Below are 24,409 nucleotides of genomic sequence, written 5' to 3'. Positions count from 1 at the left end.
TTCATATCCAAACTACAAGGAGGAAACTGAGCGCGAGATCGTATAAAAGTGTCAGGTTGTGAGGATACATGTGCATCAGATTGATCACATATTTGGCTTTCTGTTGTTTCTAATTTAAAGACGCTACAATTAAGCCTTCTGGTGAAAGGCTAATAACATCACTAATGATTCACAAATCTTTCGTCCAAGGAAAGCAGAATATCAAGAGATGTTAGTTGTAGCATCACCTTGTCACACACAAAATCTGTGCGAAACATCAATTGTACTTTTTTTCCCGACCGCTTGCATATTAATTGCTTTGAGGTTGAACATTGACATACAATGTATTTGTTCCACACAATATCAAGTCTTCTCCTTTTGGGACTTGTAAGAGTAAACTTTACAGGACTTCCACAACTAGTCATTATACGGAAAAACATCTTATCTGAAGGATTTGGTTAAATTTTATAAAAAGTCAAAATTTTATCAACAAAAATATAACTTATTAACACAAAATACACGAAAGAACTACTATATATAAACAAATCACACTTCAAAAAACTTAAAATTATCTAACTTATCCAAGAAAATGAACATAATCACATTGAAACTATCAAATTCAATGTGAAGGAAAAAATAAATGATGGAGCTGATTGACGGATATGAAATTTCCGTAATAAAAAAAGGTATAAATGATGTTTTTATTTTTGAGTTTTTGACAAAATTCTTTGGAATTTGCCCCACAAAATTTGCATGCAGTATCGCAATGATATATTTTGTCCTCTCAAATGTCAAATACTGTTTTTGAATCATATGTTTTCTCGTTTTCAAAGAAAAATGCGTTAAATTTCAATCTAAAAAACTGCAAACTTTAAGTTTGAGAGTTTTACTCGGGGATGGTATTATATTTATGTCTTCATCATTCCGATGATCCTTCATGATATGTGCATCGAAAATATTTACGAAAAGAGCCGGAAATTTAACAAAATAATTTTGTTTTGGGATTTTAAGGTAACTACCCAAAACCGTAAATTATGGGGTACCCCATTAAAGGGTTAAAATATAAAAATGTGACCAAAGGAACTTTTTACGACCAGACGGAAATTTAAATATAGATATTATTCTATCGTTTAAAACCATTTGTAGCCGTGTGTTATTCCGGAACATTAAACTCGTTAACTAAGCGTCTTTTTCGAGGTCAGTTGCAGTACTAATATTCAATGACCTGGGTTTTTTAATTCTGCCATGTATTATGAATGTTGAGTATTCAGTTGTCTTTCGACTTCTGCTATGTTGTCTAGCCTGTCTAAAATAACACAATTTGATATTTTATCTGCCTTTTTGATTACAATTGTTTTATCATTTTTCAAATTGCGTAATGCTATTCTTTCACCATTAGTAAGATTGTTTTTCACATTTTTTTTCTATTTGAAGAAAAGATAATTCCAGCTGTGTTAAATTGATATAATTTTCTACCGTATGGCACGTAGGAGCAGGTTTATATCCTTTATTGCTTCAAAAGGATGATGATCAGTCTTTTTTCTTGACTGAACACATATCGACATCGTTGTGTTCATTGTTGTGTGTTAGTATAGACATTTTTGCATTTTTGCTTGATGGCGTTGGTATAAATTTCAAGTCTTTCGCTTACAGGATATATATTCTTGATTTGATAATTGGCGTTTGATAGATTAATTACATGTTTTTTTGTTTGTTTTTTTTTCATGTGCAGTTTTCATTAGCAATTCTATTAAAACGACGTGCACTTTTTAGTTCGGATTTGGTGATTCTCTTAGCTATGTGCAATTGTTGATTGAGCCCACATTTGGTGGCTGAAGAACTGTTAGGCTTACACATGATATAAACACAGGCACTTGTCTCTGAAATAAAACTATATACTTTAATATATTAATCACATTAAATTCTATAGATAAAACAATTATAGAGACAAGTGCCTGTGGCTATAAATCTTGAAAAGAGGTCCGTCACATTGACGTGGGTTGGTAGGCGGGGATAGCGGGGTGATGCATGTATAATTGAGTCACATTGTTTTGTGAATTTTTTTTCAAAATATATCAGGTCATTAAGTATATATATAAGACCATAAAGTATTTATATCAGGCCATAAAATATTTATATCAGGTCATAAAGTATTTATATATCAGGGCATAAAGTATTTATATCAGGTCATAAAGTATTTTTAATTCAAGGGAAATTGAATACATGTTATTATCTATATATCTTTATTTCTCATCACCAAATACATAGGTACAGAGAAGATATGTATAATATCACATTAAATACATAAACATAAATATAATATAAACATCAACCACAAAAACAATTTCAATATATTCAGAAGGACACACTCGCTTGTTTATAATTCTTATTAACGTACATAAATTTATGATATCTGTCCTGTTTGTAGAAAAAACATAATTTTATTAAAGAGCATGATATTTGGCATTACATTTAAACCTCTTTTTTTATAAATGTATTTCTCTCTTATAAAAAATGTGAAAAAATTCTATTTTATAATGGCACTCATCCCCTATGTCTAGATAAGTACCGATTATTAGGTTGTCTGCATATTGATATTGTAAAATATCAGTTGCGAGTCACTATATGAAGCTTTTTGTCGAGTGAGCACAGCGAAGGATTTCAAATAGGCTTCATATAATGTCGAGCAGCTGATATTTTACAATATCAATATGCAGCCAACCTGATAATCGGTACTTTAACTTTCTATTGAACTATCTTCCAAGTTCAACTGGAAACGTATGATTACATATTCAGAATTTATAAAACACAAAAAAATCTTTTTCCTCTGAAATATTGAAATAATCTTCAAAACAAAGTATATTCTTAACATTAAGGTAATTCAAAGCTTTCGAACAGCTTTGAATAGTCTGACTCCATGTCTGTTTGAATTTATCACACAATCTTGCTTATATAATATATTTCAACCAGATATCATTTAAAAGTACTGTGTGTCTCCTGACTTTCATGTACAAAAATTGGAGCGAGCGATGGCATTTAAAAAAAGTGAAAATGAAACAGTTGATTTCATTGCATTGATGCGATTATTTACAGAGTCTTCAGTGACTGGCGCTAACTTTTTTTATATGTTTCCAAAATTTTGAAGCGAGCGAGTCCGAATAATTATGAATCAATTTGGAGTGTCCTAAATGTCGAGCGCTCACATTATTTTTCTGTGGAAAGTAAATTTGCTATTTTTTTTTTTGTATCGAATTAAGAATTAACAACTGTGTCCATAACAGAGTGATCATTGCTTATGTGTTACAGCAACATTAGATCTTTTACACTAATTTTGTTATATTTTTACAGAGACTACGATACTACCGTGTGATACAGTTGAAGGTATGGAAGACCCAGCATTAATTGCTCCAGGAAGTATTACATCAAACGTTCCAACACAAAATGATATTGAGGAAATCCGACCTGGAGGAGATTTATTAATCATACCGGACGTACCTGATCAAAATCCATCAATAATCATAACATTAGATGCAAGACCAGAATTAGGAAACATAGACATTGTGCCGCTCTCTGATGAAAGCAATGTGGCTTCGTATATTGTTAGCGTGCAAGATTTTGACGACGTCAATCCTCGGCAGATTGGACCTGTAAGCAATTTAACTCTATGTTATTTACACGTTCGTGCATACATAATGCTAAATTTAGAGGAAAATAAGTTCTATATCATATATATATACCTTCAAAATCGTTTTGTTAAAATATACTTTTTTCACTTTTTTGGTCTTTTGGAAAATGTTGTTTGTGCTGTATTTAGACCCCGCTAACAAGAAATTTGTTTTGCATGCACACGTATAAAAATTGCGGTTTATATCCAACGCAATCATAGGTTTGAACGTTGTTTTCAATTTAGACTTGTTTATATTTTTTCGTTTGGGCTTGTATTATATTTGCCTTCGGGTTTATATGATCCGTTCATCCAATTTGACTCCTCAAAATTCAAGAGTCTATCCTAAATTGAGTTAAATTGTATGGCTTTCCAAATACCGTTTCGATTCCTAACATCACTGAAGAGACATTAATTGTCGAAATCCGGATATGGTGTACAAAAACCTTTGCACCTTTTGTTTGCGGTATACCATCTTTTCCGCAAGTTTATTGTTTTCTTTTTAGTATTTAATTTATGATTAAGATCCATTTATTACATCTGGTGATCAATTTATTTGGCAATCGTCAATGGCAGTCAGCAGGGTTTAAGAAAATCAGTTGTTCGACCTGTTAGTCAAATGCGTTTTGTTAAAATATACTTTTCACTTTTTGGTCTTTTGAAAAATGTTGTTTGTGCTGTATTTAGACCCCTCTACCAAGAAATTAGTTTTGCATGCACACGTATAAAAGTTTTTATCCAACGCAATCATAGGTTTGAACGTTGTTTTCAATTTAGACTTGTATATATATATATATATATATAAGAATATAAAGGAATAACACATCGATGGTAAAAAGCAAAACTAATTGACTCAACAAACACCACACATGACAAGAACGGGAAAAACTTGTTGATATAAGTTTAACATTTCAAATACAGTGGAGCTAACCATAAAAATACAATTTTTGAGAGGTGAATTTGCGAAATATACCAGTCTTGAAAGCTTACTGTTTATTTCAAACCAGAAGCAATACATGTACAGCTTATAGGTATATCAGAAATATATAAATTTATGTATATTAGATACACCTGATGGGAGCCCGAATGGGCGTCATTTACACAAAAATATTATTAAGTGTCAATGCAAGTTGATAGTTTTCAATATTTAGGAAAGGGGGAGAGGGAAGGTCTTCCAGCGATTTGATCTTATTTAAAAGCATGATTAATGAAGGATATCCAATTTCATTTAACAACATCTTGGTGTAAATTATAATAGAACATTATAAATACAATCGGAGGGAAAACTACAAAGTAAAAATAATTCAAATAAATTTAATGACACTCTACTTAAACCGTTTAAAACACTTTCTACTAACGCATGAACTAAATTGATTGAGTAAAACGTTCTAGTGGTATGTACACCTGTACTGGTATGATACTGATGTTTAATTGTACAGGTCTATGACGGAGACGATGTTGCCATATTCCCAGCTGATACATATGCAGACAGAGTTATTATTACATTTTTGACCAAAAACAATCCAAATCAACCTTACTATGTAGACGTTGAACTTCATGCTTGTTTTGTCGGTATGTATTTAATCAATGTAGTGGCGTAGCTTCTTTCTAGTGAAGCAAATGATTTGAGTCAAATACTCAGCGCGGCTAAAAGACAGCGATGATGATTGTGAGTGGACGGTTAACAGTTGTAAACCGGCATTGAAAAATACATTTCAACGTTTACAAATTGCAAAATATTTGATTGATTGTTTTATGCCTAACACTTAGTGACAAATATTTCATGCATATTCAGGACAAACTTATAATAATCCAATACATAGGTGTTGCGAAGTTGCTGGTCGAGATTGAGACCACGAATTTCGACTGCAACTTGAAAATATATGAGGATTTGTTAGACAGGGACAGAAATGTTGCCTTGAAACAGACCCTTTACGGACTCCGGACACAATTCATTCAATGGCCGTTTTACACGCTGACAGCGTGTCTTTGTCAGCGTGTCTTTATTTCTGTACACCAGTACAACATTTGGGTTATTGCATGTAGAATTAAAATAATCTAGCTAAATATCCTGAATCATGCAGCAGCTCCGGATTGGGTAAAAAGTTCTTGTCTACGCTAAATTCTGATTTTTGGAATATTGTTATCATGAAATAATAGTGCTTTTCAATGCTCAATAATTCAATACATTTGGTCGGTTGAAAACAAAACTTTACGACAAAAGAGATGATTTCAGCTTCCCAATTGTGAACTTTCCATTTCTATGTAGCAACATTCCAGCAGCGCCTGCATACGGAGTATATATCTCCCAGTTGATACGATATTCCAGGGCTTGTATTTTCTATCATGATTTTCTTGATAGAGGGTTGCTGCTCACAAGGAAGCTATTAAACCAAGAGTTCCAAGTGGTGAAGTTGAAATCATCCCTTCGTAAGTTTTACGGACGCCATCACGAGATGGTTGAGCGTTATCGAATATCCGTTTCACAGATGATAGCGGATATGTTCCTAATGTCGTAACTACAATCCCGTCCCCCCTTTTCCCGAATGTGACCTACCGAATTAGACTTATTACCGGGTGTGTACTAACATGAGCAACACGACGAGTGCCACATGTTGAGCAGGATCTGCTTACCCTTCCGGAGCACCTGAGATCACGCCCAGTTTTTTGGTGGGGTTCGTGTTGCTCAGTCTTTAGTTTTCTATGTTGTGTTTTGTGTACTATTGTTTGTCTGTTTGTCTTTTTCTTTTTTAGTCATGGCGTTGTCAGTTTATTTTCGACTTATGAGTGTCCCTATGGTATCTTTCGCCTCTCTCTTGAATAAGTTTTAAATTTAAAACTGCTGGTTAAAATCTGAATCTCGATATTTGGATTAAGAAAGGTCTTGATTACCTCTTAAATGCTTTTGTACAGATTCTGTGTAGTTAAAAGTTTAAAATTTCAACTTTACACACTTAGGGAGGTTTGTCACAATGCATGGATATATCATAACTGGATGAACTATGAACTAGCTTTCAGTAACTGCCAATACTCTTATATCGGTGCTTTGTGTCCACTGTTTTTATGTTATTTGGTTTATTTTGCTTCGTACCAATTAATTGAGTTAAGCTATTTGAAACTGATTTTTACAGTTTGTTCTTCTTAAGTTGTGCTGTAACACCAGTGTCCCGGGTTAGGGGAGGGCTGGGCGATCACAAACAACATGTTTAACCCCGCCACATACATGATGTTTTGCCTGTCCCAGGTCAGGAAGGAGCCTGTAATTCAGTGGTTGTCGTTGGTTCGTGTTTGTCATATTTGGTTTTTGTTTATTGTATAGATTAGGCCATAATTTACCTGGTTTGAATTGTTTCACATTTTTTCATGTCGGGTCTTTGATAGCTTATTTATATGTCTCATAACAAGATATTATTTAAATAGAATCGCTTGTCAGTTTTTCGTCTCATTTTAGTTTAACAACAAACGAGGCTTAAGCGAGTGTATTATTATTATTGCAATTAAATAATGGGAGTTGATACCTAGAGACATCGTATTCTCACGATTTAAGCTATTTCTCTCATGACCCTGTTACTGTAAAAAATCTCTTTATGTGACCTATTAATTGATTGAATGCTTATACAACTCAGTGTGAAATGTTTTAATAAATGAATACATGTTATATTATATTTATAATACGAGAGAGAGAGAGAGAATTCACATGCTTATCATATGTATATGAACAGCAATATAGATACAATTTTCAACTGAAACATGACTGAAAAAAATTATTTACCTTGGCTTCATGTTCGTTATAATTGTCATTTCCGGTTGATCGATTAAAGATAACGTGTATCTTGCGCATTGATAATTTCAAATGAATCTTAAAGTACAGCGTGTTGATATTTCAGTGGAAAAATTAATTAAGTTGGAATTTATTCGTCTTTGGTATCATAAATATATACCTGTTTATTGTGGTGAGTGTGCTCCTTATAAGCACACTTATTGTTAAAATGCCTTGTGTGACCGGTTTATGGTTAAATAAGTTTATGGGATTTAGCTTGTTATTTTCTGTCATAACTGGTTTTTGGTTTATTGATGTAATATAAATCGGACTGTTGAATTTCTCTTTTCAATTGTTTCATTCTTTGTAACCCTGGGACATTAAATAGTCTTCTACAGTAACACGTTATGCGTTTTTCTCACTGTTGAAAGTCGTACAAAACCCAGTAATTTTTCACATTTTTTTCCCTTTACGGATAGTTGTCTCATTGTCAGTCACATCATATCTCATTACTTTTATATTTCTTTATAGTCATATGTCTTGTAAATTTTGGAATATACACTTCTACAAAGTCTTTATATATCCTTGTGTGACGTAAGTAATGTTTTCAGTATAGTTAGTTTGATAAATATAAATTCTGAATTACAGAATAAAATACGATTTCAAATAATGTTCTACACTGTTATTTTTCTTTTCTATTCTCAGGTACCACAGTGAGTGGGACAACCATATCTGGCACGGTACCATCAGTAAGTGGAACAACTGTCTCTGTTTCAGGACCATCTGTTACAGGAACAACTATTCCTAGTGTAGGACCATCCGTAACTGGGCCATCAGTCAGTGGAACAACGGTCTCTGCTACAGTACCATCAGTTACTGGAACAACTGTCCCTGGAACTGGGCCATCAGCTAGTGGATCAACTATCTCTGTTACAGTACCACCTGTAAGTGGGACAACCATATCTGGCACAGTACCATCAGTAAGTGGAACAACTGTCTCTGTTTCAGGACCATCTGTTACAGGAACAACTATTCCTAGTGTAGGACCATCCGTAACTGGGCCATCAGTCAGTGGAACAACGGTCTCTGCTACAGTACCATCAGTTACTGGAACAACTGTCCCTGGAACTGGACCATCAGCTAGTGGATCAACTATCTCTGTTACAGTACCACCTGTAAGTGGTACAACCATATCTGGCACAGTACCATCAGTAAGTGGAACAACTGTCTCTGTTTCAGGACCATCTGTTACAGGAACAACTATTCCTAGTGTAGGACCATCCGTAACTGGGCCATCAGTCAGTGGAACAACGGTCTCTGCTACAGTACCATCAGTTACTGGAACAACTGTTCCTGGTACTGGGCCATCAGCTAGTGGATCAACTATCTCTGTTACAATACCACCTGTAAGTGGGACAACCATATCTGGCACAGTACCATCAGTAAGTGGAACAACTGTCTCTGTTTCAGGACCATCTGTTACAGGAACAACTATTCCTAGTGTAGGACCATCTGTAACTGGGCCATCAGTCAGTGGAACAACGGTCTCTGCTACATTACCATCAGTTACTGGAACAACTGTCCCTGGAACTGGGCCATCAGCTAGTGGATCAACTATCTCTGTTACAGTACCACCTGTAAGTGGGACAACCATATCTGGCACAGTACCATCAGTAAGTGGAACAACTGTCTCTGTTTCAGGACCATCTGTTACAGGAACAACTATTCCTAGTGTAGGACCATCCGTAACTGGGCCATCAGTCAGTGGAACAACGGTCTCTGCTACAGTACCATCAGTTACTGGAACAACTGTCCCTGGAACTGGGCCATCAGCTAGTGGATCAACTATCTCTGTTACAATACCACCTGTAAGTGGGACAACCATATCTGGCACAGTACCATCAGTAAGTGGAACAACTGTCTCTGTTTCAGGACCATCTGTTACAGGAACAACTATTCCTAGTGTAGGACCATCCGTAACTGGGCCATCAGTCAGTGGAACAATGGTCTCTGCTACAGTACCATCAGTTACTGGAACAACTGTTGCTGGAACTCGGCCATCAGTTAGTGGATCAACTATCTCTGTTACAGTACCACCTGTAAGTGGGACAACCATATCTGGCACGGTACCATCAGTAAGTGGAACAACTGTCTCTGTTTCAGGACCATCTGTTACAGGAACAACTATTCCTAGTGTAGGAACATCCGTTACTGGGCCATCAGTCAGTGGAACAACGGTCTCTGCTACAGTACCATCAGTTACTGGAACAACTGTCCCTGGAACTGGGCCATCAGTCAGTGGATCAACTATCTCTGTTACAGTACCACCTGTAAGTAGGACAACCATATCTGGCACAGTACCATCAGTAAGTGGAACAACTGTCTCTGTTTCAGGGCCATCTGTTACAGGAACAACTATTCCTAGTGTAGGAACATCTGTAACTGGGCCATCAGTCAGTGAAACAACGGTCTCTGCTACAGTACCATCAGTTACTGGAACAACTGTCCCTGGAACTGGGCCATCAGTCAGTGGATCAACTCTCTCTGTTACAGTACCACCTGTAAGTGGGACAACCATATCTGGCACAGTACCATCAGTAAGTGGAACAACTGTCTCTGTTTCAGGACCATCTGTTACAGGAACAACTATTCCTAGTGTAGGACCATCCGTAACTGGGCCATCAGTCAGTGGAACAACGGTCTCTGCTACAGTACCATCAGTTACTGGAACAACTGTTGCTGGAACTGGGCCATCAGTTAGTGGATCAACTATCTCTGTTACAGTACCACCTGTAAGTGGGACAACCATATCTGGCACGGTACCATCAGTAAGTGGAACAACTGTCTCTGTTTCAGGACCATCTGTTACAGGAACAACTATTCCTAGTGTAGGACCATCCGTAACTGGGCCATCAGTCAGTGGAACAACGGTCTCTGCTACAGTACCATCAGTTACTGGAACAACTGTCCCTCGAACTGGGCCATCAGCTAGTGGATCAACTATCTCTGTTACAGTACCACCTGTAAGTGGTACAACCATATCTGGCACAGTACCATCAGTAAGTGGAACAACTGTCTCTGTTTCAGGACCATCTGTTACAGGAACAACTATTCCTAGTGTAGGAACATCCGTTACTGGGCCATCAGTCAGTGGAATAACGGTCTCTGCTACAGTACCATCAGTTACTGGAACAACTGTCCCTGGAACTGGGCCATCAGTCAGTGGATCAACTATCTCTGTTACAGTACCACCTGTAAGTGGGACAACCATATCTGGCACAGTACCATCAGTAAGTGGAACAACTGTCTCTGTTTCAGGACCATCTGTTACAGGAACAACTATTCCTAGTGTAGGACCATCCGTAACTGGGCCATCAGTCAGTGGAACAACGGTCTCTGCTACAGTGTCATCAGTTACTGGAACAACTGTTGCTGGAACTGGGCCATCAGTTAGTGGATCAACTATCTCTGTTACAGTACCACCTGTAAGTGGGACAACCATATCTGGCACGGTACCATCAGTAAGTGGAACAACTGTCTCTGTTTCAGGACCATCTGTTACAGGAACAACTATTCCTAGTGTAGGACCATCCGTAACTGGGCCATCAGTCAGTGGAACAACGGTCTCTGCTACAGTACCATCAGTTACTGGAACAACTGTCCCTGGAACTGGGCCATCAGCTAGTGGATCAACTATCTCTGTTACAGTACCACCTGTAAGTGGTACAACCATATCTGGCACAGTACCATCAGTAAGTGGAACAACTGTCTCTGTTTCAGGACCATCTGTTACAGGAACAACTATTCCTAGTGTAGGAACATCCGTAACTGGGCCATCAGTCAGTGGAACAACGGTATCTGCTACAGTACCATCAGTTACTGGAACAACTGTCCCTGGAACTGGGCCATCAGTCAGTGGATCAACTATCTCTGTTACAGTACCACCTGTAAGTGGGACAACCATATCTGGCACAGTACCATCAGTAAGTGGAACAACTGTCTCTGTTTCAGGACCATCTGTTACAGGAACAACTATTCCTAGTGTAGGACCATCCGTAACTGGGCCATCAGTCAGTGGAACAACGGTATCTGCTACAGTACCATCAGTTACTGGAACAACTGTCCCTGGAACTGGGCCATCAGCTAGTGGATCAACTATCTCTGTTACAATACCACCTGTAAGTGGGACAACCATATCTGGCACAGTACCATCAGTAAAAGGCACAACTGTCTCTGTTTCAGGACCATCTGTTACAGGAACAAATATTCCTAGTGTAGGACCATCCGTAACTGGGCCATCAGTCAGTGGAACAACGGTCTCTGCTACAGTACCATCACTTACTGGAACAACTGTCCCTGGAACTGGGCCATCAGCTAGTGGATCAACTATCTCTGTTACAGTACCACCTGTAAGTGGTACAACCATATCTGGCACAGTACCATCAGTAAGTGGAACAACTGTCTCTGTTTCAGGACCATCTGTTACAGGAACAACTATTCCTAGTGTAGGAACATCCGTTACTGGTCCATCAGTCAGTGGAACAACGGTCTCTGCTACAGTACCATCAGTTACTGGAACAACTGTCCCTGGAACTGGACCATCAGCTAGTGGATCAACTATCTCTGTTACAATACCACCTGTAAGTGGGACAACCATATCTGGCACAGTACCATCAGTAAGTGAAACAACTGTCTCTGTTTCAGGGCCATCTGTTACAGGAACAACTATTCCTAGTGTAGGAACATCTGTAACTGGGCCATCAGTCAGTGGAACAACGGTCTCTGCTATAGTACCATCAGTTACTGGAACAACTGTCCCTGGAACTGGGCCATCAGCTAGTGGATCAACTATCTCTGTTACAATACCACCTGTAAGTGGGACAACCATATCTGGCACAGTACCATCAGTAAGTGGAACAACTGTCTCTGTTTCAGGACCATCTGTTACAGGAACAACTATTCCTAGTGTAGGACCATCCGTAACTGGGCCATCAGTCAGTGGAACAACAGTATCTGCTACAGTACCATCAGTTACTGGAACAACTGTTGCTGGAACTGGGCCATCAGTTAGTGGATCAACTATCTCTGTTACAGTACCACCTGTAAGTGGGACAACCATATCTGGCACGGTACCATCAGTAAGTGGAACAACTGTCTCTGTTTCAGGACCATCTGTTACAGGAACAACTATTCCTAGTGTAGGACCATCCGTAACTGGGCCATCAGTCAGTGGAACAACGGTCTCTGCTACAGTACCATCAGTTACTGGAACAACTGTCCCTGGAACTGGGCCATCAGCTAGTGGATCAACTATCTCTGTTACAGTACCACCTGTAAGTGGTACAACCATATCTGGCACAGTACCATCAGTAAGTGGAACAACTGTCTCTGTTTCAGGGCCATCTGTTACAGGAACAACTATTCCTAGTGCAGGAACATCTGTAACTGGGCCATCAGTCAGTGGAACAACGGTCTCTGCTATAGTACCATCAGTTACTGGAACAACTGTCCCTGGAACTGGGCCTTCAGCTAGTGGATCAACTATCTCTGTTACAATACCACCTGTAAGTGGGACAACCATATCTGGCACAGTACCATCAGTAAGTGGAACAACTGTCTCTGTTTCAGGACCATCTGTTACAGGAACAACTATTCCTAGTGTAGGACCATCCGTAACTGGGCCATCAGTCAGTGGAACAACGGTATCTGCTACAGTACCATCAGTTACTGGAACAACTGTCCCTGGAACTGGGCCATCAGTTAGTGGATCAACTATCTCTGTTACAGTACCACCTGTAAGTGGGACAACCATATCTGGCACGGTACCATCAGTAAGTGGAACAACTGTCTCTGTTTCAGGACCATCTGTTACAGGAACAACTATTCCTAGTGTAGGACCATCCGTAACTGGGCCATCAGTCAGTGGAACAACGGTCTCTGCTACAGTACCATCAGTTACTGGAACAACTATTGCTGGAACTGGGCCATCAGTTAGTGGATCAACTATCTCTGTTACAGTACCACCTGTAAGTGGGACAACCATATCTGGCACGGTACCATCAGTAAGTGGAACAACTGTCTCTGTTTCAGGACCATCTGTTACAGGAACAACTATTCCTAGTGTAGGACCATCCGTAACTGGGCCATCAGTCAGTGGAACAACGGTCTCTGCTACAGTACCATCAGTTACTGGAACAACTGTTGCTGGAACTGGGCCATCAGTTAGTGGATCAACTATCTCTGTTACAGTACCACCTGTAAGTGGGACAACCATATCTGGCACGGTACCATCAGTAAGTGGAACAACTGTCTCTGTTTCAGGACCATCTGTTACAGGAACAACTATTCCTAGTGTAGGACCATCCGTAACTGGGCCATCAGTCAGTGGAACAACGGTCTCTGCTACAGTACCATCAGTTACTGGAACAACTGTTGCTGGAACTGGGCCATCAGTTAGTGGATCAACTATCTCTGTTACAGTACCACCTGTAAGTGGGACAACCATATCTGGCACGGTACCATCAGTAAGTGGAACAACTGTCTCTGTTTCAGGACCATCTGTTACAGGAACAACTATTCCTAGTGTAGGACCATCCGTAACTGGGCCATCAGTCAGTGGAACAACGGTCTCTGCTACAGCACCATCAGTTACTGGAACAACTGTTGCTGGAACTGGGCCATCAGTTAGTGGATCAACTATCTCTGTTACAGTACCACCTGTAAGTGGGACAACCATATCTGGCACGGTACCATCAGTAAGTGGAACAACTGTCTCTGTTTCAGGACCATCTGTTACAGGAACAACTATTCCTAGTGTAGGACCATCCGTAACTGGGCCATCAGTCAGTGGAACAACGGTCTCTGCTACAGTACCATCAGTTACTGGAACAACTGTCCCTGGAACTGGGCCATCAGCTAGTGGATCAACTATCTCTGTTACAGTACCACCTGTAAGTGGTACAACCATATCTGGCACAGTACCATCAGTAAGTGGAACAACTGTCTCTGTTTCAGGGCCATCTGTTACAGGAACAACTATTCCTAGTGCAGGAACATCTGTAACTGGGCCATCAGTCAGTGGAACAACGGTCTCTGCTATAGTACCATCAGTTACTGGAACAACTGTCCCTGGAACTGGGCCTTCAGCTAGTGGATCAACTATCTCTGTTACAATACCACCTGTAAGTGGGACAACCATATCTGGCACAGTACCATCAGTAAGTGGAACAACTGTCTCTGTTTCAGGACCATCTGTTACAGGAACAACTATTCCTAGTGTAGGACCATCCGTAACTGGGCCATCAGTCAGTGGAACAACGGTATCTGCTACAGTACCATCAGTTACTGGAACAACTATTGCTGGAACTGGGCCATCAGTTAGTGGATCAACTATCTCTGTTACAGTACCACCTGTAAGTGGGACAACCTTATCTGGCACGGTACCATCAGTAAGTGGAACAACTCTCTCTGTTTCAGGACCATCTGTTACAGGAACAACTATTCCTAGTGTAGGACCATCCGTAACTGGGCCATCAGTCAGTGGAACAACGGTCTCTGCTACAGTACCATCAGTTACTGGAACAACTGTTGCTGGAACTGGGCCATCAGTTAGTGGATCAACTATCTCTGTTACAGTACCACCTGTAAGTGGTACAACCATATCTGGCACAGTACCATCAGTAAGTGGAACAACTGTCTCTGTTTCAGGACCATCTGTTACAGGAACAACTATTCCTAGTGTAGGAACATCCGTACCTGGGCCATCAGTCAGTGGAACAACGGTCTCTGCTACAGTACCATCAGTTACTGGAACAACTGTCCCTGGAACTGGGCCATCAGCTAGTGGATCAACTATCTCTGTTACAATACCACCTGTAAGTGGGACAACCATATCTGGCACAGTACCATCAGTAAGTGGAACAACTGTCTCTGTTTCAGGGCCATCTGTTACAGGAACAACTATTCCTAGTGTAGGAACATCTGTAACTGGGCCATCAGTCAGTGGAACAACGGTCTCTGCTATAGTACCATCAGTTACTGGAACAACTGTCCCTGGAACTGGGCCATCAGCTAGTGGATCAACTATCTCTGTTACAATACCACCTGTAAGTGGGACAACCATATCTGGCACAGTACCATCAGTAAGTGGAACAACTGTCTCTGTTTCAGGACCATCTGTTACAGGAACAACTATTCCTAGTGTAGGACCATCCGTAACTGGGCCATCAGTCAGTGGAACAACAGTATCTGCTACAGTACCATCAGTTACTGGAACAACTGTCCCTGGAACTGGGCCATCAGTTAGTGGATCAACTATCTCTGTTACAGTACCACCTGTAAGTGGGACAACCATATCTGGCACGGTACCATCAGTAAGTGGAACAACTGTCTCTGTTTCAGGACCATCTGTTACAGGAACAACTATTCCTAGTGTAGGACCATCCGTAACTGGGCCATCAGTCAGTGGAACAACGGTCTCTGCTACAGTACCATCAGTTACTGGAACAACTGTTGCTGGAACTGGGCCATCAGTTAGTGGATCAACTATCTCTGTTACAGTACCACCTGTAAGTGGGACAACCATATCTGGCACGGTACCATCAGTAAGTGGAACAACTGTCTCTGTTTCAGGACCATCTGTTACAGGAACAACTATTCCTAGTGTAGGACCATCCGTAACTGGGCCATCAGTCAGTGGAACAACGGTCTCTGCTACAGTACCATCAGTTACTGGAACAACTGTTGCTGGAACTGGGCCATCAGTTAGTGGATCAACTATCTCTGTTACAGTACCACCTGTAAGTGGGACAACCATATCTGGCACGGTACCATCAGTAAGTGGAACAACTGTCTCTGTTTCAGGACCATCTGTTACAGGAACAACTATTCCTAGTGTAGGACCATCCGTAACTGGGCCATCAGTCAGTGGAACAACGGTCTCTGCTACAGTACCATCAGTTACTGGAACAACTGTCCCTGGAACTGGGCCATCAGCTAGTGGATCAACTATCTCTGTTACAGTACCACCTGTAAGTGGTACAACCATATCTGGCACAGTACCATCAGTAAGTGGAACAACTGTCTCTGTTTCAGGGCCATCTGTTACAGGAACAACTATTCCTAGTGCAGGAACATCTGTAACTGGGCCATCAGTCAGTGGAACAACGGTCTCTGCTATAGTACCATCAGTTACTGGAACAACTGTCCCTGGAACTGGGCCATCAGCTAGTGGATCAACTATCTCTGTTACAATACCACCTGTAAGTGGGACAACCATATCTGGCACAGTACCATCAGTAAGTGGAACAACTGTCTCTGTTTCAGGACCATCTGTTACAGGAACAACTATTCCTAGTGTAGGACCATCCGTAACTGGGCCATCAGTCAGTGGAACAACGGTATCTGCTACAGTACCATCAGTTACTGGAACAACTGTTGCTGGAACTGGGCCATCAGTTAGTGGATCAACTATCTCTGTTACAGTACCACCTGTAACTGGGACAACCATATCTGGCACGGTACCATCAGTAAGTGGAACAACTGTCTCTGTTTCAGGACCATCTGTTACAGGAACAACTATTCCTAGTGTAGGACCATCCGTAACTGGGCCATCAGTCAGTGGAACAACGGTCTCTGCTACAGTACCATCAGTTACTGGAACAACTGTTGCTGGAACTGGGCCATCAGTTAGTGGATCAACTATCTCTGTTACAGTACCACCTGTAAGTGGGACAACCATATCTGGCACGGTACCATCAGTAAGTGGAACAACTGTCTCTGTTTCAGGACCATCTGTTACAGGAACAACTATTCCTAGTGTAGGACCATCCGTAACTGGGCCATCAGTCAGTGGAACAACGGTCTCTGCTACAGTACCATCAGTTACTGGAACAACTGCTGCTGGAACTGGGCCATCAGTTAGTGGATCAACTATCTCTGTTACAGTACCACCTGTAAGTGGGACAACCATATCTGGCACGGTACCATCAGTAAGTGGAACAACTGTCTCTGTTTCAGGACCATCTGTTACAGGAACAACTATTCCTAGTGTAGGACCATCCGTAACTGGGCCATCAGTCAGTGGAACAACGGTCTCTGCTATAGTACCATCAGTTACTGGAACAACTGTCCCTGGAACTGGGCCATCAGCTAGTGGATCAACTATCTCTGTTACAATACCACCTGTAAGTGGGACAACCATATCTGGCACAGTACCATCAGTAAGTGGAACAACTGTCTCTGTTTCAGGACCATCTGTTACAGGAACAACTATTCCTAGTGTAGGACCATCCGTAACTGGGCCATCAGTCAGTGGAACAACAGTATCTGCTACAGTACCATCAGTTACTGGAACAACTGTTGCTGGAACTGGGCCATCAGTTAGTGGATCAACTATCTCTGTTACAGTACCACCTGTAAGTGGGACAACCATATCTGGCACGGTACCATCAGTAAGTGGAACAACTGTCTCTGTTTCAGGACCATCTGTTACAGGAACAACTATTCCTAGTGTAGGACCATCCGTAACTGGGCCATCAGTCAGTGGAACAACGGTCTCTGCTACAGTACCATCAGTTACTGGAACAACTGTTGCTGGAACTGGGCCATCAGTTAGTGGATCAACTATCTCTGTTACAGTACCACCTGTAAGTGGGACAACCATATCTGGCACGGAACCATCAGTAAGTGGAACAACTGTCTCTGTTTCAGGACCATCTGTTACAGGAACAACTATTCCTAGTGTAGGACCATCCGTAACTGGGCCATCAGTCAGTGGAACAACGGTCTCTGCTACAGTACCATCAGTTACTGGAACAACTGTTGCTGGAACTGGGCCATCAGTTAGTGGATCAACTATCTCTGTTACAGTACCACCTGTAAGTGGGACAACCATATCTGGCACGGTACCATCAGTAAGTGGAACAACTGTCTCTGTTTCAGGACCATCTGTTACAGGAACAACTATTCCTAGTGTAGGACCATCCGTAACTGGGCCATCAGTCAGTGGAACAACGGTCTCTGCTACAGTACCATCAGTTACTGGAACAACTGTCCCTGGAACTGGGCCATCAGCTAGTGGATCAACTATCTCTGTTACAGTACCACCTGTAAGTGGTACAACCATATCTGGCACAATACCATCAGTAAGTGGAACAACTGTCTCTGTTTCAGGGCCATCTGTTACAGGAACAACTATTCCTAGTGCAGGAACATCTGTAACTGGGCCATCAGTCAGTGGAACAACGGTCTCTGCTATAGTACCATCAGTTACTGGAACAACTGTCCCTGGAACTGGGCCTTCAGCTAGTGGATCAACTATCTCTGTTACAATACCACCTGTAAGTGGGACAACCATATCTGGCACAGTACCATCAGTAAGTGGAACAACTGTCTCTGTTTCAGGACCATCTGTTACAGGAACAACTATTCCTAGTGTAGGACCATCCGTAACTGGGCCATCAGTCAGTGGAACAACGGTATCTGCTACAGTACCATCAGTTACTGGAACAACTGTTGCTGGAACTGGGCCATCAGTTAGTGGATCAACTATCTCTGTTACAGTACCACCTGTAACTGGGACAACCATATCTGGCACGGTACCATCAGTAAGTGGAACAACTGTCTCTGTTTCAGGACCATCTGTTACAGGAACAACTATTCCTAGTGTAGGACCATCCGTAACTGGGCCATCAGTCAGTGGAACAACGGTCTCTGCTACAGTACCATCAGTTACTGGAACAACTGTTGCTGGAACTGGGCCATCAGTTAGTGGATCAACTATCTCTGTTACAGTACCACCTGTAAGTGGGACAACCATATCTGGCACGGTACCATCAGTAAGTGGAACAACTGTCTCTGTTTCAGGACCATCTGTTACAGGAACAACTATTCCTAGTGTAGGACCATCCGTAACTGGGCCATCAGTCAGTGGAACAACGGTCTCTGCTACAGTACCATCAGTTACTGGAACAACTGCTGCTGGAACTGGGCCATCAGTTAGTGGATCAACTATCTCTGTTACAGTACCACCTGTAAGTGGGACAACCATATCTGGCACGGTACCATCAGTAAGTGGAACAACTGTCTCTGTTTCAGGACCATCTGTTACAGGAACAACTATTCCTAGTGTAGGACCATCCGTAACTGGGCCATCAGTCAGTGGAACAACGGTCTCTGCTACAGTACCATCAGTTACTGGAACAACTGTTGCTGGAACTGGGCCATCAGTTAGTGGATCAACTATCTCTGTTACAGTACCACCTGTAAGTGGGACAACCATATCTGGCACGGTACCATCAGTAAGTGGAACAACTGTCTCTGTTTCAGGACCATCTGTTACAGGAACAACTATTCCTAGTGTAGGACCATCCGTAACTGGGCCATCAGTCAGTGGAACAACGGTCTCTGCTACAGTACCATCAGTTACTGGAACAACTGTTGCTGGAACTGGGCCATCAGTTAGTGGATCAACTATCTCTGTTACAGTACCACCTGTAAGTGGGACAACCATATCTGGCACGGTACCATCAGTAAGTGGAACAACTGTCTCTGTTTCAGGACCATCTGTTACAGGAACAACTATTCCTAGTGTAGGACCATCCGTAACTGGGCCATCAGTCAGTGGAACAACGGTCTCTGCTACAGTACCATCAGTTACTGGAACAACTGTCCCTGGAACTGGGCCATCAGCTAGTGGATCAACTATCTCTGTTACAGTACCACCTGTAAGTGGTACAACCATATCTGGCACAATACCATCAGTAAGTGGAACAACTGTCTCTGTTTCAGGGCCATCTGTTACAGGAACAACTATTCCTAGTGCAGGAACATCTGTAACTGGGCCATCAGTCAGTGGAACAACGGTCTCTGCTATAGTACCATCAGTTACTGGAACAACTGTCCCTGGAACTGGGCCTTCAGCTAGTGGATCAACTATCTCTGTTACAATACCACCTGTAAGTGGGACAACCATATCTGGCACAGTACCATCAGTAAGTGGAACAACTGTCTCTGTTTCAGGACCATCTGTTACAGGAACAACTATTCCTAGTGTAGGACCATCCGTAACTGGGCCATCAGTCAGTGGAACAACGGTATCTGCTACAGTACCATCAGTTACTGGAACAACTGTTGCTGGAACTGGGCCATCAGTTAGTGGATCAACTATCTCTGTTACAGTACCACCTGTAACTGGGACAACCATATCTGGCACGGTACCATCAGTAAGTGGAACAACTGTCTCTGTTTCAGGACCATCTGTTACAGGAACAACTATTCCTAGTGTAGGACCATCCGTAACTGGGCCATCAGTCAGTGGAACAACGGTCTCTGCTACAGTACCATCAGTTACTGGAACAACTGTTGCTGGAACTGGGCCATCAGTTAGTGGATCAACTATCTCTGTTACAGTACCACCTGTAAGTGGGACAACCATATCTGGCACGGTACCATCAGTAAGTGGAACAACTGTCTCTGTTTCAGGACCATCTGTTACAGGAACAACTATTCCTAGTGTAGGACCATCCGTAACTGGGCCATCAGTCAGTGGAACAACGGTCTCTGCTACAGTACCATCAGTTACTGGAACAACTGCTGCTGGAACTGGGCCATCAGTTAGTGGATCAACTATCTCTGTTACAGTACCACCTGTAAGTGGGACAACCATATCTGGCACGGTACCATCAGTAAGTGGAACAACTGTCTCTGTTTCAGGACCATCTGTTACAGGAACAACTATTCCTAGTGTAGGACCATCCGTAACTGGGCCATCAGTCAGTGGAACAACGGTCTCTGCTACAGTACCATCAGTTACTGGAACAACTGTTGCTGGAACTGGGCCATCAGTTAGTGGATCAACTATCTCTGTTACAGTACCACCTGTAAGTGGGACAACCATATCTGGCACGGTACCATCAGTAAGTGGAACAACTGTCTCTGTTTCAGGACCATCTGTTACAGGAACAACTATTCCTAGTGTAGGACCATCCGTAACTGGGCCATCAGTCAGTGGAACAACGGTCTCTGCTACAGTACCATCAGTTACTGGAACAACTGTTGCTGGAACTGGGCCATCAGTTAGTGGATCAACTATCTCTGTTACAGTACCACCTGTAAGTGGGACAACCATATCTGGCACGGTACCATCAGTAAGTGGAACAACTGTCTCTGTTTCAGGACCATCTGTTACAGGAACAACTATTCCTAGTGTAGGACCATCCGTAACTGGGCCATCAGTCAGTGGAACAACGGTCTCTGCTACAGTACCATCAGTTACTGGAACAACTGTCCCTGGAACTGGGCCATCAGCTAGTGGATCAACTATCTCTGTTACAGTACCACCTGTAAGTGGTACAACCATATCTGGCACAATACCATCAGTAAGTGGAACAACTGTCTCTGTTTCAGGGCCATCTGTTACAGGAACAACTATTCCTAGTGCAGGAACATCTGTAACTGGGCCATCAGTCAGTGGAACAACGGTCTCTGCTATAGTACCATCAGTTACTGGAACAACTGTCCCTGGAACTGGGCCTTCAGCTAGTGGATCAACTATCTCTGTTACAATACCACCTGTAAGTGGGACAACCATATCTGGCACAGTACCATCAGTAAGTGGAACAACTGTCTCTGTTTCAGGACCATCTGTTACAGGAACAACTATTCCTAGTGTAGGACCATCCGTAACTGGGCCATCAGTCAGTGGAACAACGGTCTCTGCTACAGTACCATCAGTTACTGGAACAACTGTTGCTGGAACTGGGCCATCAGTTAGTGGATCAACTATCTCTGTTACAGTACCACCTGTAAGTGGTACAACCATATCTGGCACAGTACCATCAGTAAGTGGAACAACTGTCTCTGTTTCAGGACCATCTGTTACAGGAACAACTATTCCTAGTGTAGGAACATCCGTACCTGGGCCATCAGTCAGTGGAACAACGGTCTCTGCTACAGTACCATCAGTTACTGGAACAACTGTCCCTGGAACTGGGCCATCAGCTAGTGGATCAACTATCTCTGTTACAATACCACCTGTAAGTGGGACAACCATATCTGGCACAGTACCATCAGTAAGTGGAACAACTGTCTCTGTTTCAGGGCCATCTGTTACAGGAACAACTATTCCTAGTGTAGGAACATCTGTAACTGGGCCATCAGTCAGTGGAACAACGGTCTCTGCTATAGTACCATCAGTTACTGGAACAACTGTCCCTGGAACTGGGCCATCAGCTAGTGGATCAACTATCTCTGTTACAATACCACCTGTAAGTGGGACAACCATATCTGGCACAGTACCATCAGTAAGTGGAACAACTGTTTCTGTTTCAGGACAATCTGTTACAGGAACAACTATTCCTAGTGTAGGACCATCCGTAACTGGAACAACTGTCCCCGGTACTGGGTCATCAGTCAGTGGAACAACGGTCTCTGCTACAGTACCATCAGTAAGTGGAACAACTGTCCCTGGAACTGGGCCATCAGCTAGTGGATCAACAATCTCTGTTACAGTACCACCTGTAAGTGGGACAACCATATCTGGCACAGTACCATCAGTAAGTGGAACAACTGTCTCTGTTTCAGGACCATCTGTTACAGGAACAACTATTCCTAGTGTAGGACCATCCGTAACTGGAACAACTGTCCCCGGTACTGGGTCATCAGTCAGTGGAACAACGGTCTCTGCTACAGTACCATCAGTTACTGGAACAACTCTCCCTGGAACTGGGCCATCAGCTAGTGGATCAACTATCTCTGTTACATTACCAGCTGTAAGTGGGACAACTATATCTGGCACATTACCATCAGTAAGTGGAACAACTGTCTCTGTTTCTGGAACAACTATTCCTAGTGTAGGACCAACTGTCTCTGGTACTGGGCCATCAGCAAGTGGAACAACGGTGTATGTTACAGGACCATCAATAACGGTATCAACTACTCAAAAGGGTGCTGCAGGCGGAACATCACCACCAAGAATATCATTTGGAACTTCAACTATTACTGGAACAGCTGTCACTAGTATGGTACCATCAGTAAGTGGAACAACTGTCCCTGGTACAGGACCATCCGTAACTGGAACAACTGTATCTAGTATAGGACCATCTTCAACTGGAACAACTGTCTCTGGTATTAGACGTTATGTGTTTTGAAACGTTTTTTATTTTATCATTGCAATCGTTTTTGTAAAGATCAACTTATCGATGATATTTGTCATTTTGGAAGACGGGAGGGAAAAAATGTATACGTAACAGGGATATTTTTAAATTTAGGCATTTTGTAAAATGTCTGAAAATTTTGTCAGATTCGGGCATTTTATATCTTGACTATTTTTAAGGCATTTTACAAAACGCCTTGAAAATTTTATTTGCAATTTACAAAACGGCTGAAAATATTTTATAGATATAAATGTTAACAAAGAGTTATTTTTAACTTTGATAATTGATTTGATAAGATTTAAAATAATTAAAAATATTTTCTACTGAACTATTTAAAATTCTCACAAGTATTGAACTCTACAATTATTTGTGATTTAATGAAATGTTTGGATGGCAGAATTTTGTTACACTTTTGTTCAGATTTTTTTGAAAGTACAAGTCTAGTAATTTACAACCACATTTGGTGACATATTCAGCTCTTCCGATACTTTTTCTGAAGAGCATTAACAGGGTATAGCAGATCCTTGTATGTGGTATGATTCATGCATAGAAGAAGACGCTTACCCTGCGACGTACACAATCTCACTTCTTATAGAGTTCATGCGATTTTCTAAGGTTTTTGTTCGTTACCTTGATTTTTCATTTCTTTATCGATTACTGAGATTTTAACATCGGTAAACTACAGACACCAGTGAAGATGCAGATACTAATATCGTTGCTTCACAACCATACACAATATATATAATTGTTCTGATCCTAGATATGCATGAAATATTTGCTACCGACCGCACACAAAAAACAACCAGACTGTAAAAATACCCTTCTTTTTCTCTGCTTTATATTACACACTTA

At 41.5% G+C, this 24,409-nt stretch overlaps 1 protein-coding gene across 1 annotated transcript in view; it reads left to right on the top strand.

The window, feature by feature from the left end:
• The window catches only part of LOC127727799 (mucin-2-like), a 29,633-nt gene extending 6,082 nt beyond the window's left edge, over nucleotides 1-23,551 (top strand). The window contains 22 exon segments of the mRNA XM_052234914.1: nucleotides 3,328-3,571; nucleotides 8,109-8,152; nucleotides 8,427-8,546; nucleotides 9,813-10,394; nucleotides 10,737-10,856; nucleotides 11,430-11,803; nucleotides 12,344-13,397; nucleotides 13,971-14,090; nucleotides 14,664-14,819; nucleotides 15,126-15,571; nucleotides 16,528-16,555; nucleotides 16,974-17,093; nucleotides 17,667-17,786; nucleotides 18,360-18,547; nucleotides 18,590-18,995; nucleotides 19,515-19,634; nucleotides 19,977-20,168; nucleotides 20,439-20,558; nucleotides 20,901-21,781; nucleotides 21,821-22,406; nucleotides 22,734-22,799; nucleotides 23,001-23,551. Of these exon segments, the coding sequence (XP_052090874.1) occupies nucleotides 3,328-3,571; nucleotides 8,109-8,152; nucleotides 8,427-8,546; nucleotides 9,813-10,394; nucleotides 10,737-10,856; nucleotides 11,430-11,803; nucleotides 12,344-13,397; nucleotides 13,971-14,090; nucleotides 14,664-14,819; nucleotides 15,126-15,571; nucleotides 16,528-16,555; nucleotides 16,974-17,093; nucleotides 17,667-17,786; nucleotides 18,360-18,547; nucleotides 18,590-18,995; nucleotides 19,515-19,634; nucleotides 19,977-20,168; nucleotides 20,439-20,558; nucleotides 20,901-21,781; nucleotides 21,821-22,406; nucleotides 22,734-22,799; nucleotides 23,001-23,551 (6,638 nt within the window).
• Nucleotides 23,552-24,409: the final 858 nt, after the last annotated feature.

The sequence above is a fragment of the Mytilus californianus genome, unplaced genomic scaffold (assembly GCF_021869535.1).
Source record: "Mytilus californianus isolate M0D057914Y unplaced genomic scaffold, xbMytCali1.0.p SCAF_2, whole genome shotgun sequence".
In the NCBI taxonomy this organism is placed as follows: Eukaryota; Metazoa; Mollusca; class Bivalvia; order Mytilida; family Mytilidae; genus Mytilus; species Mytilus californianus.
This window is presented reverse-complemented; position numbering and strand designations above follow the sequence as displayed.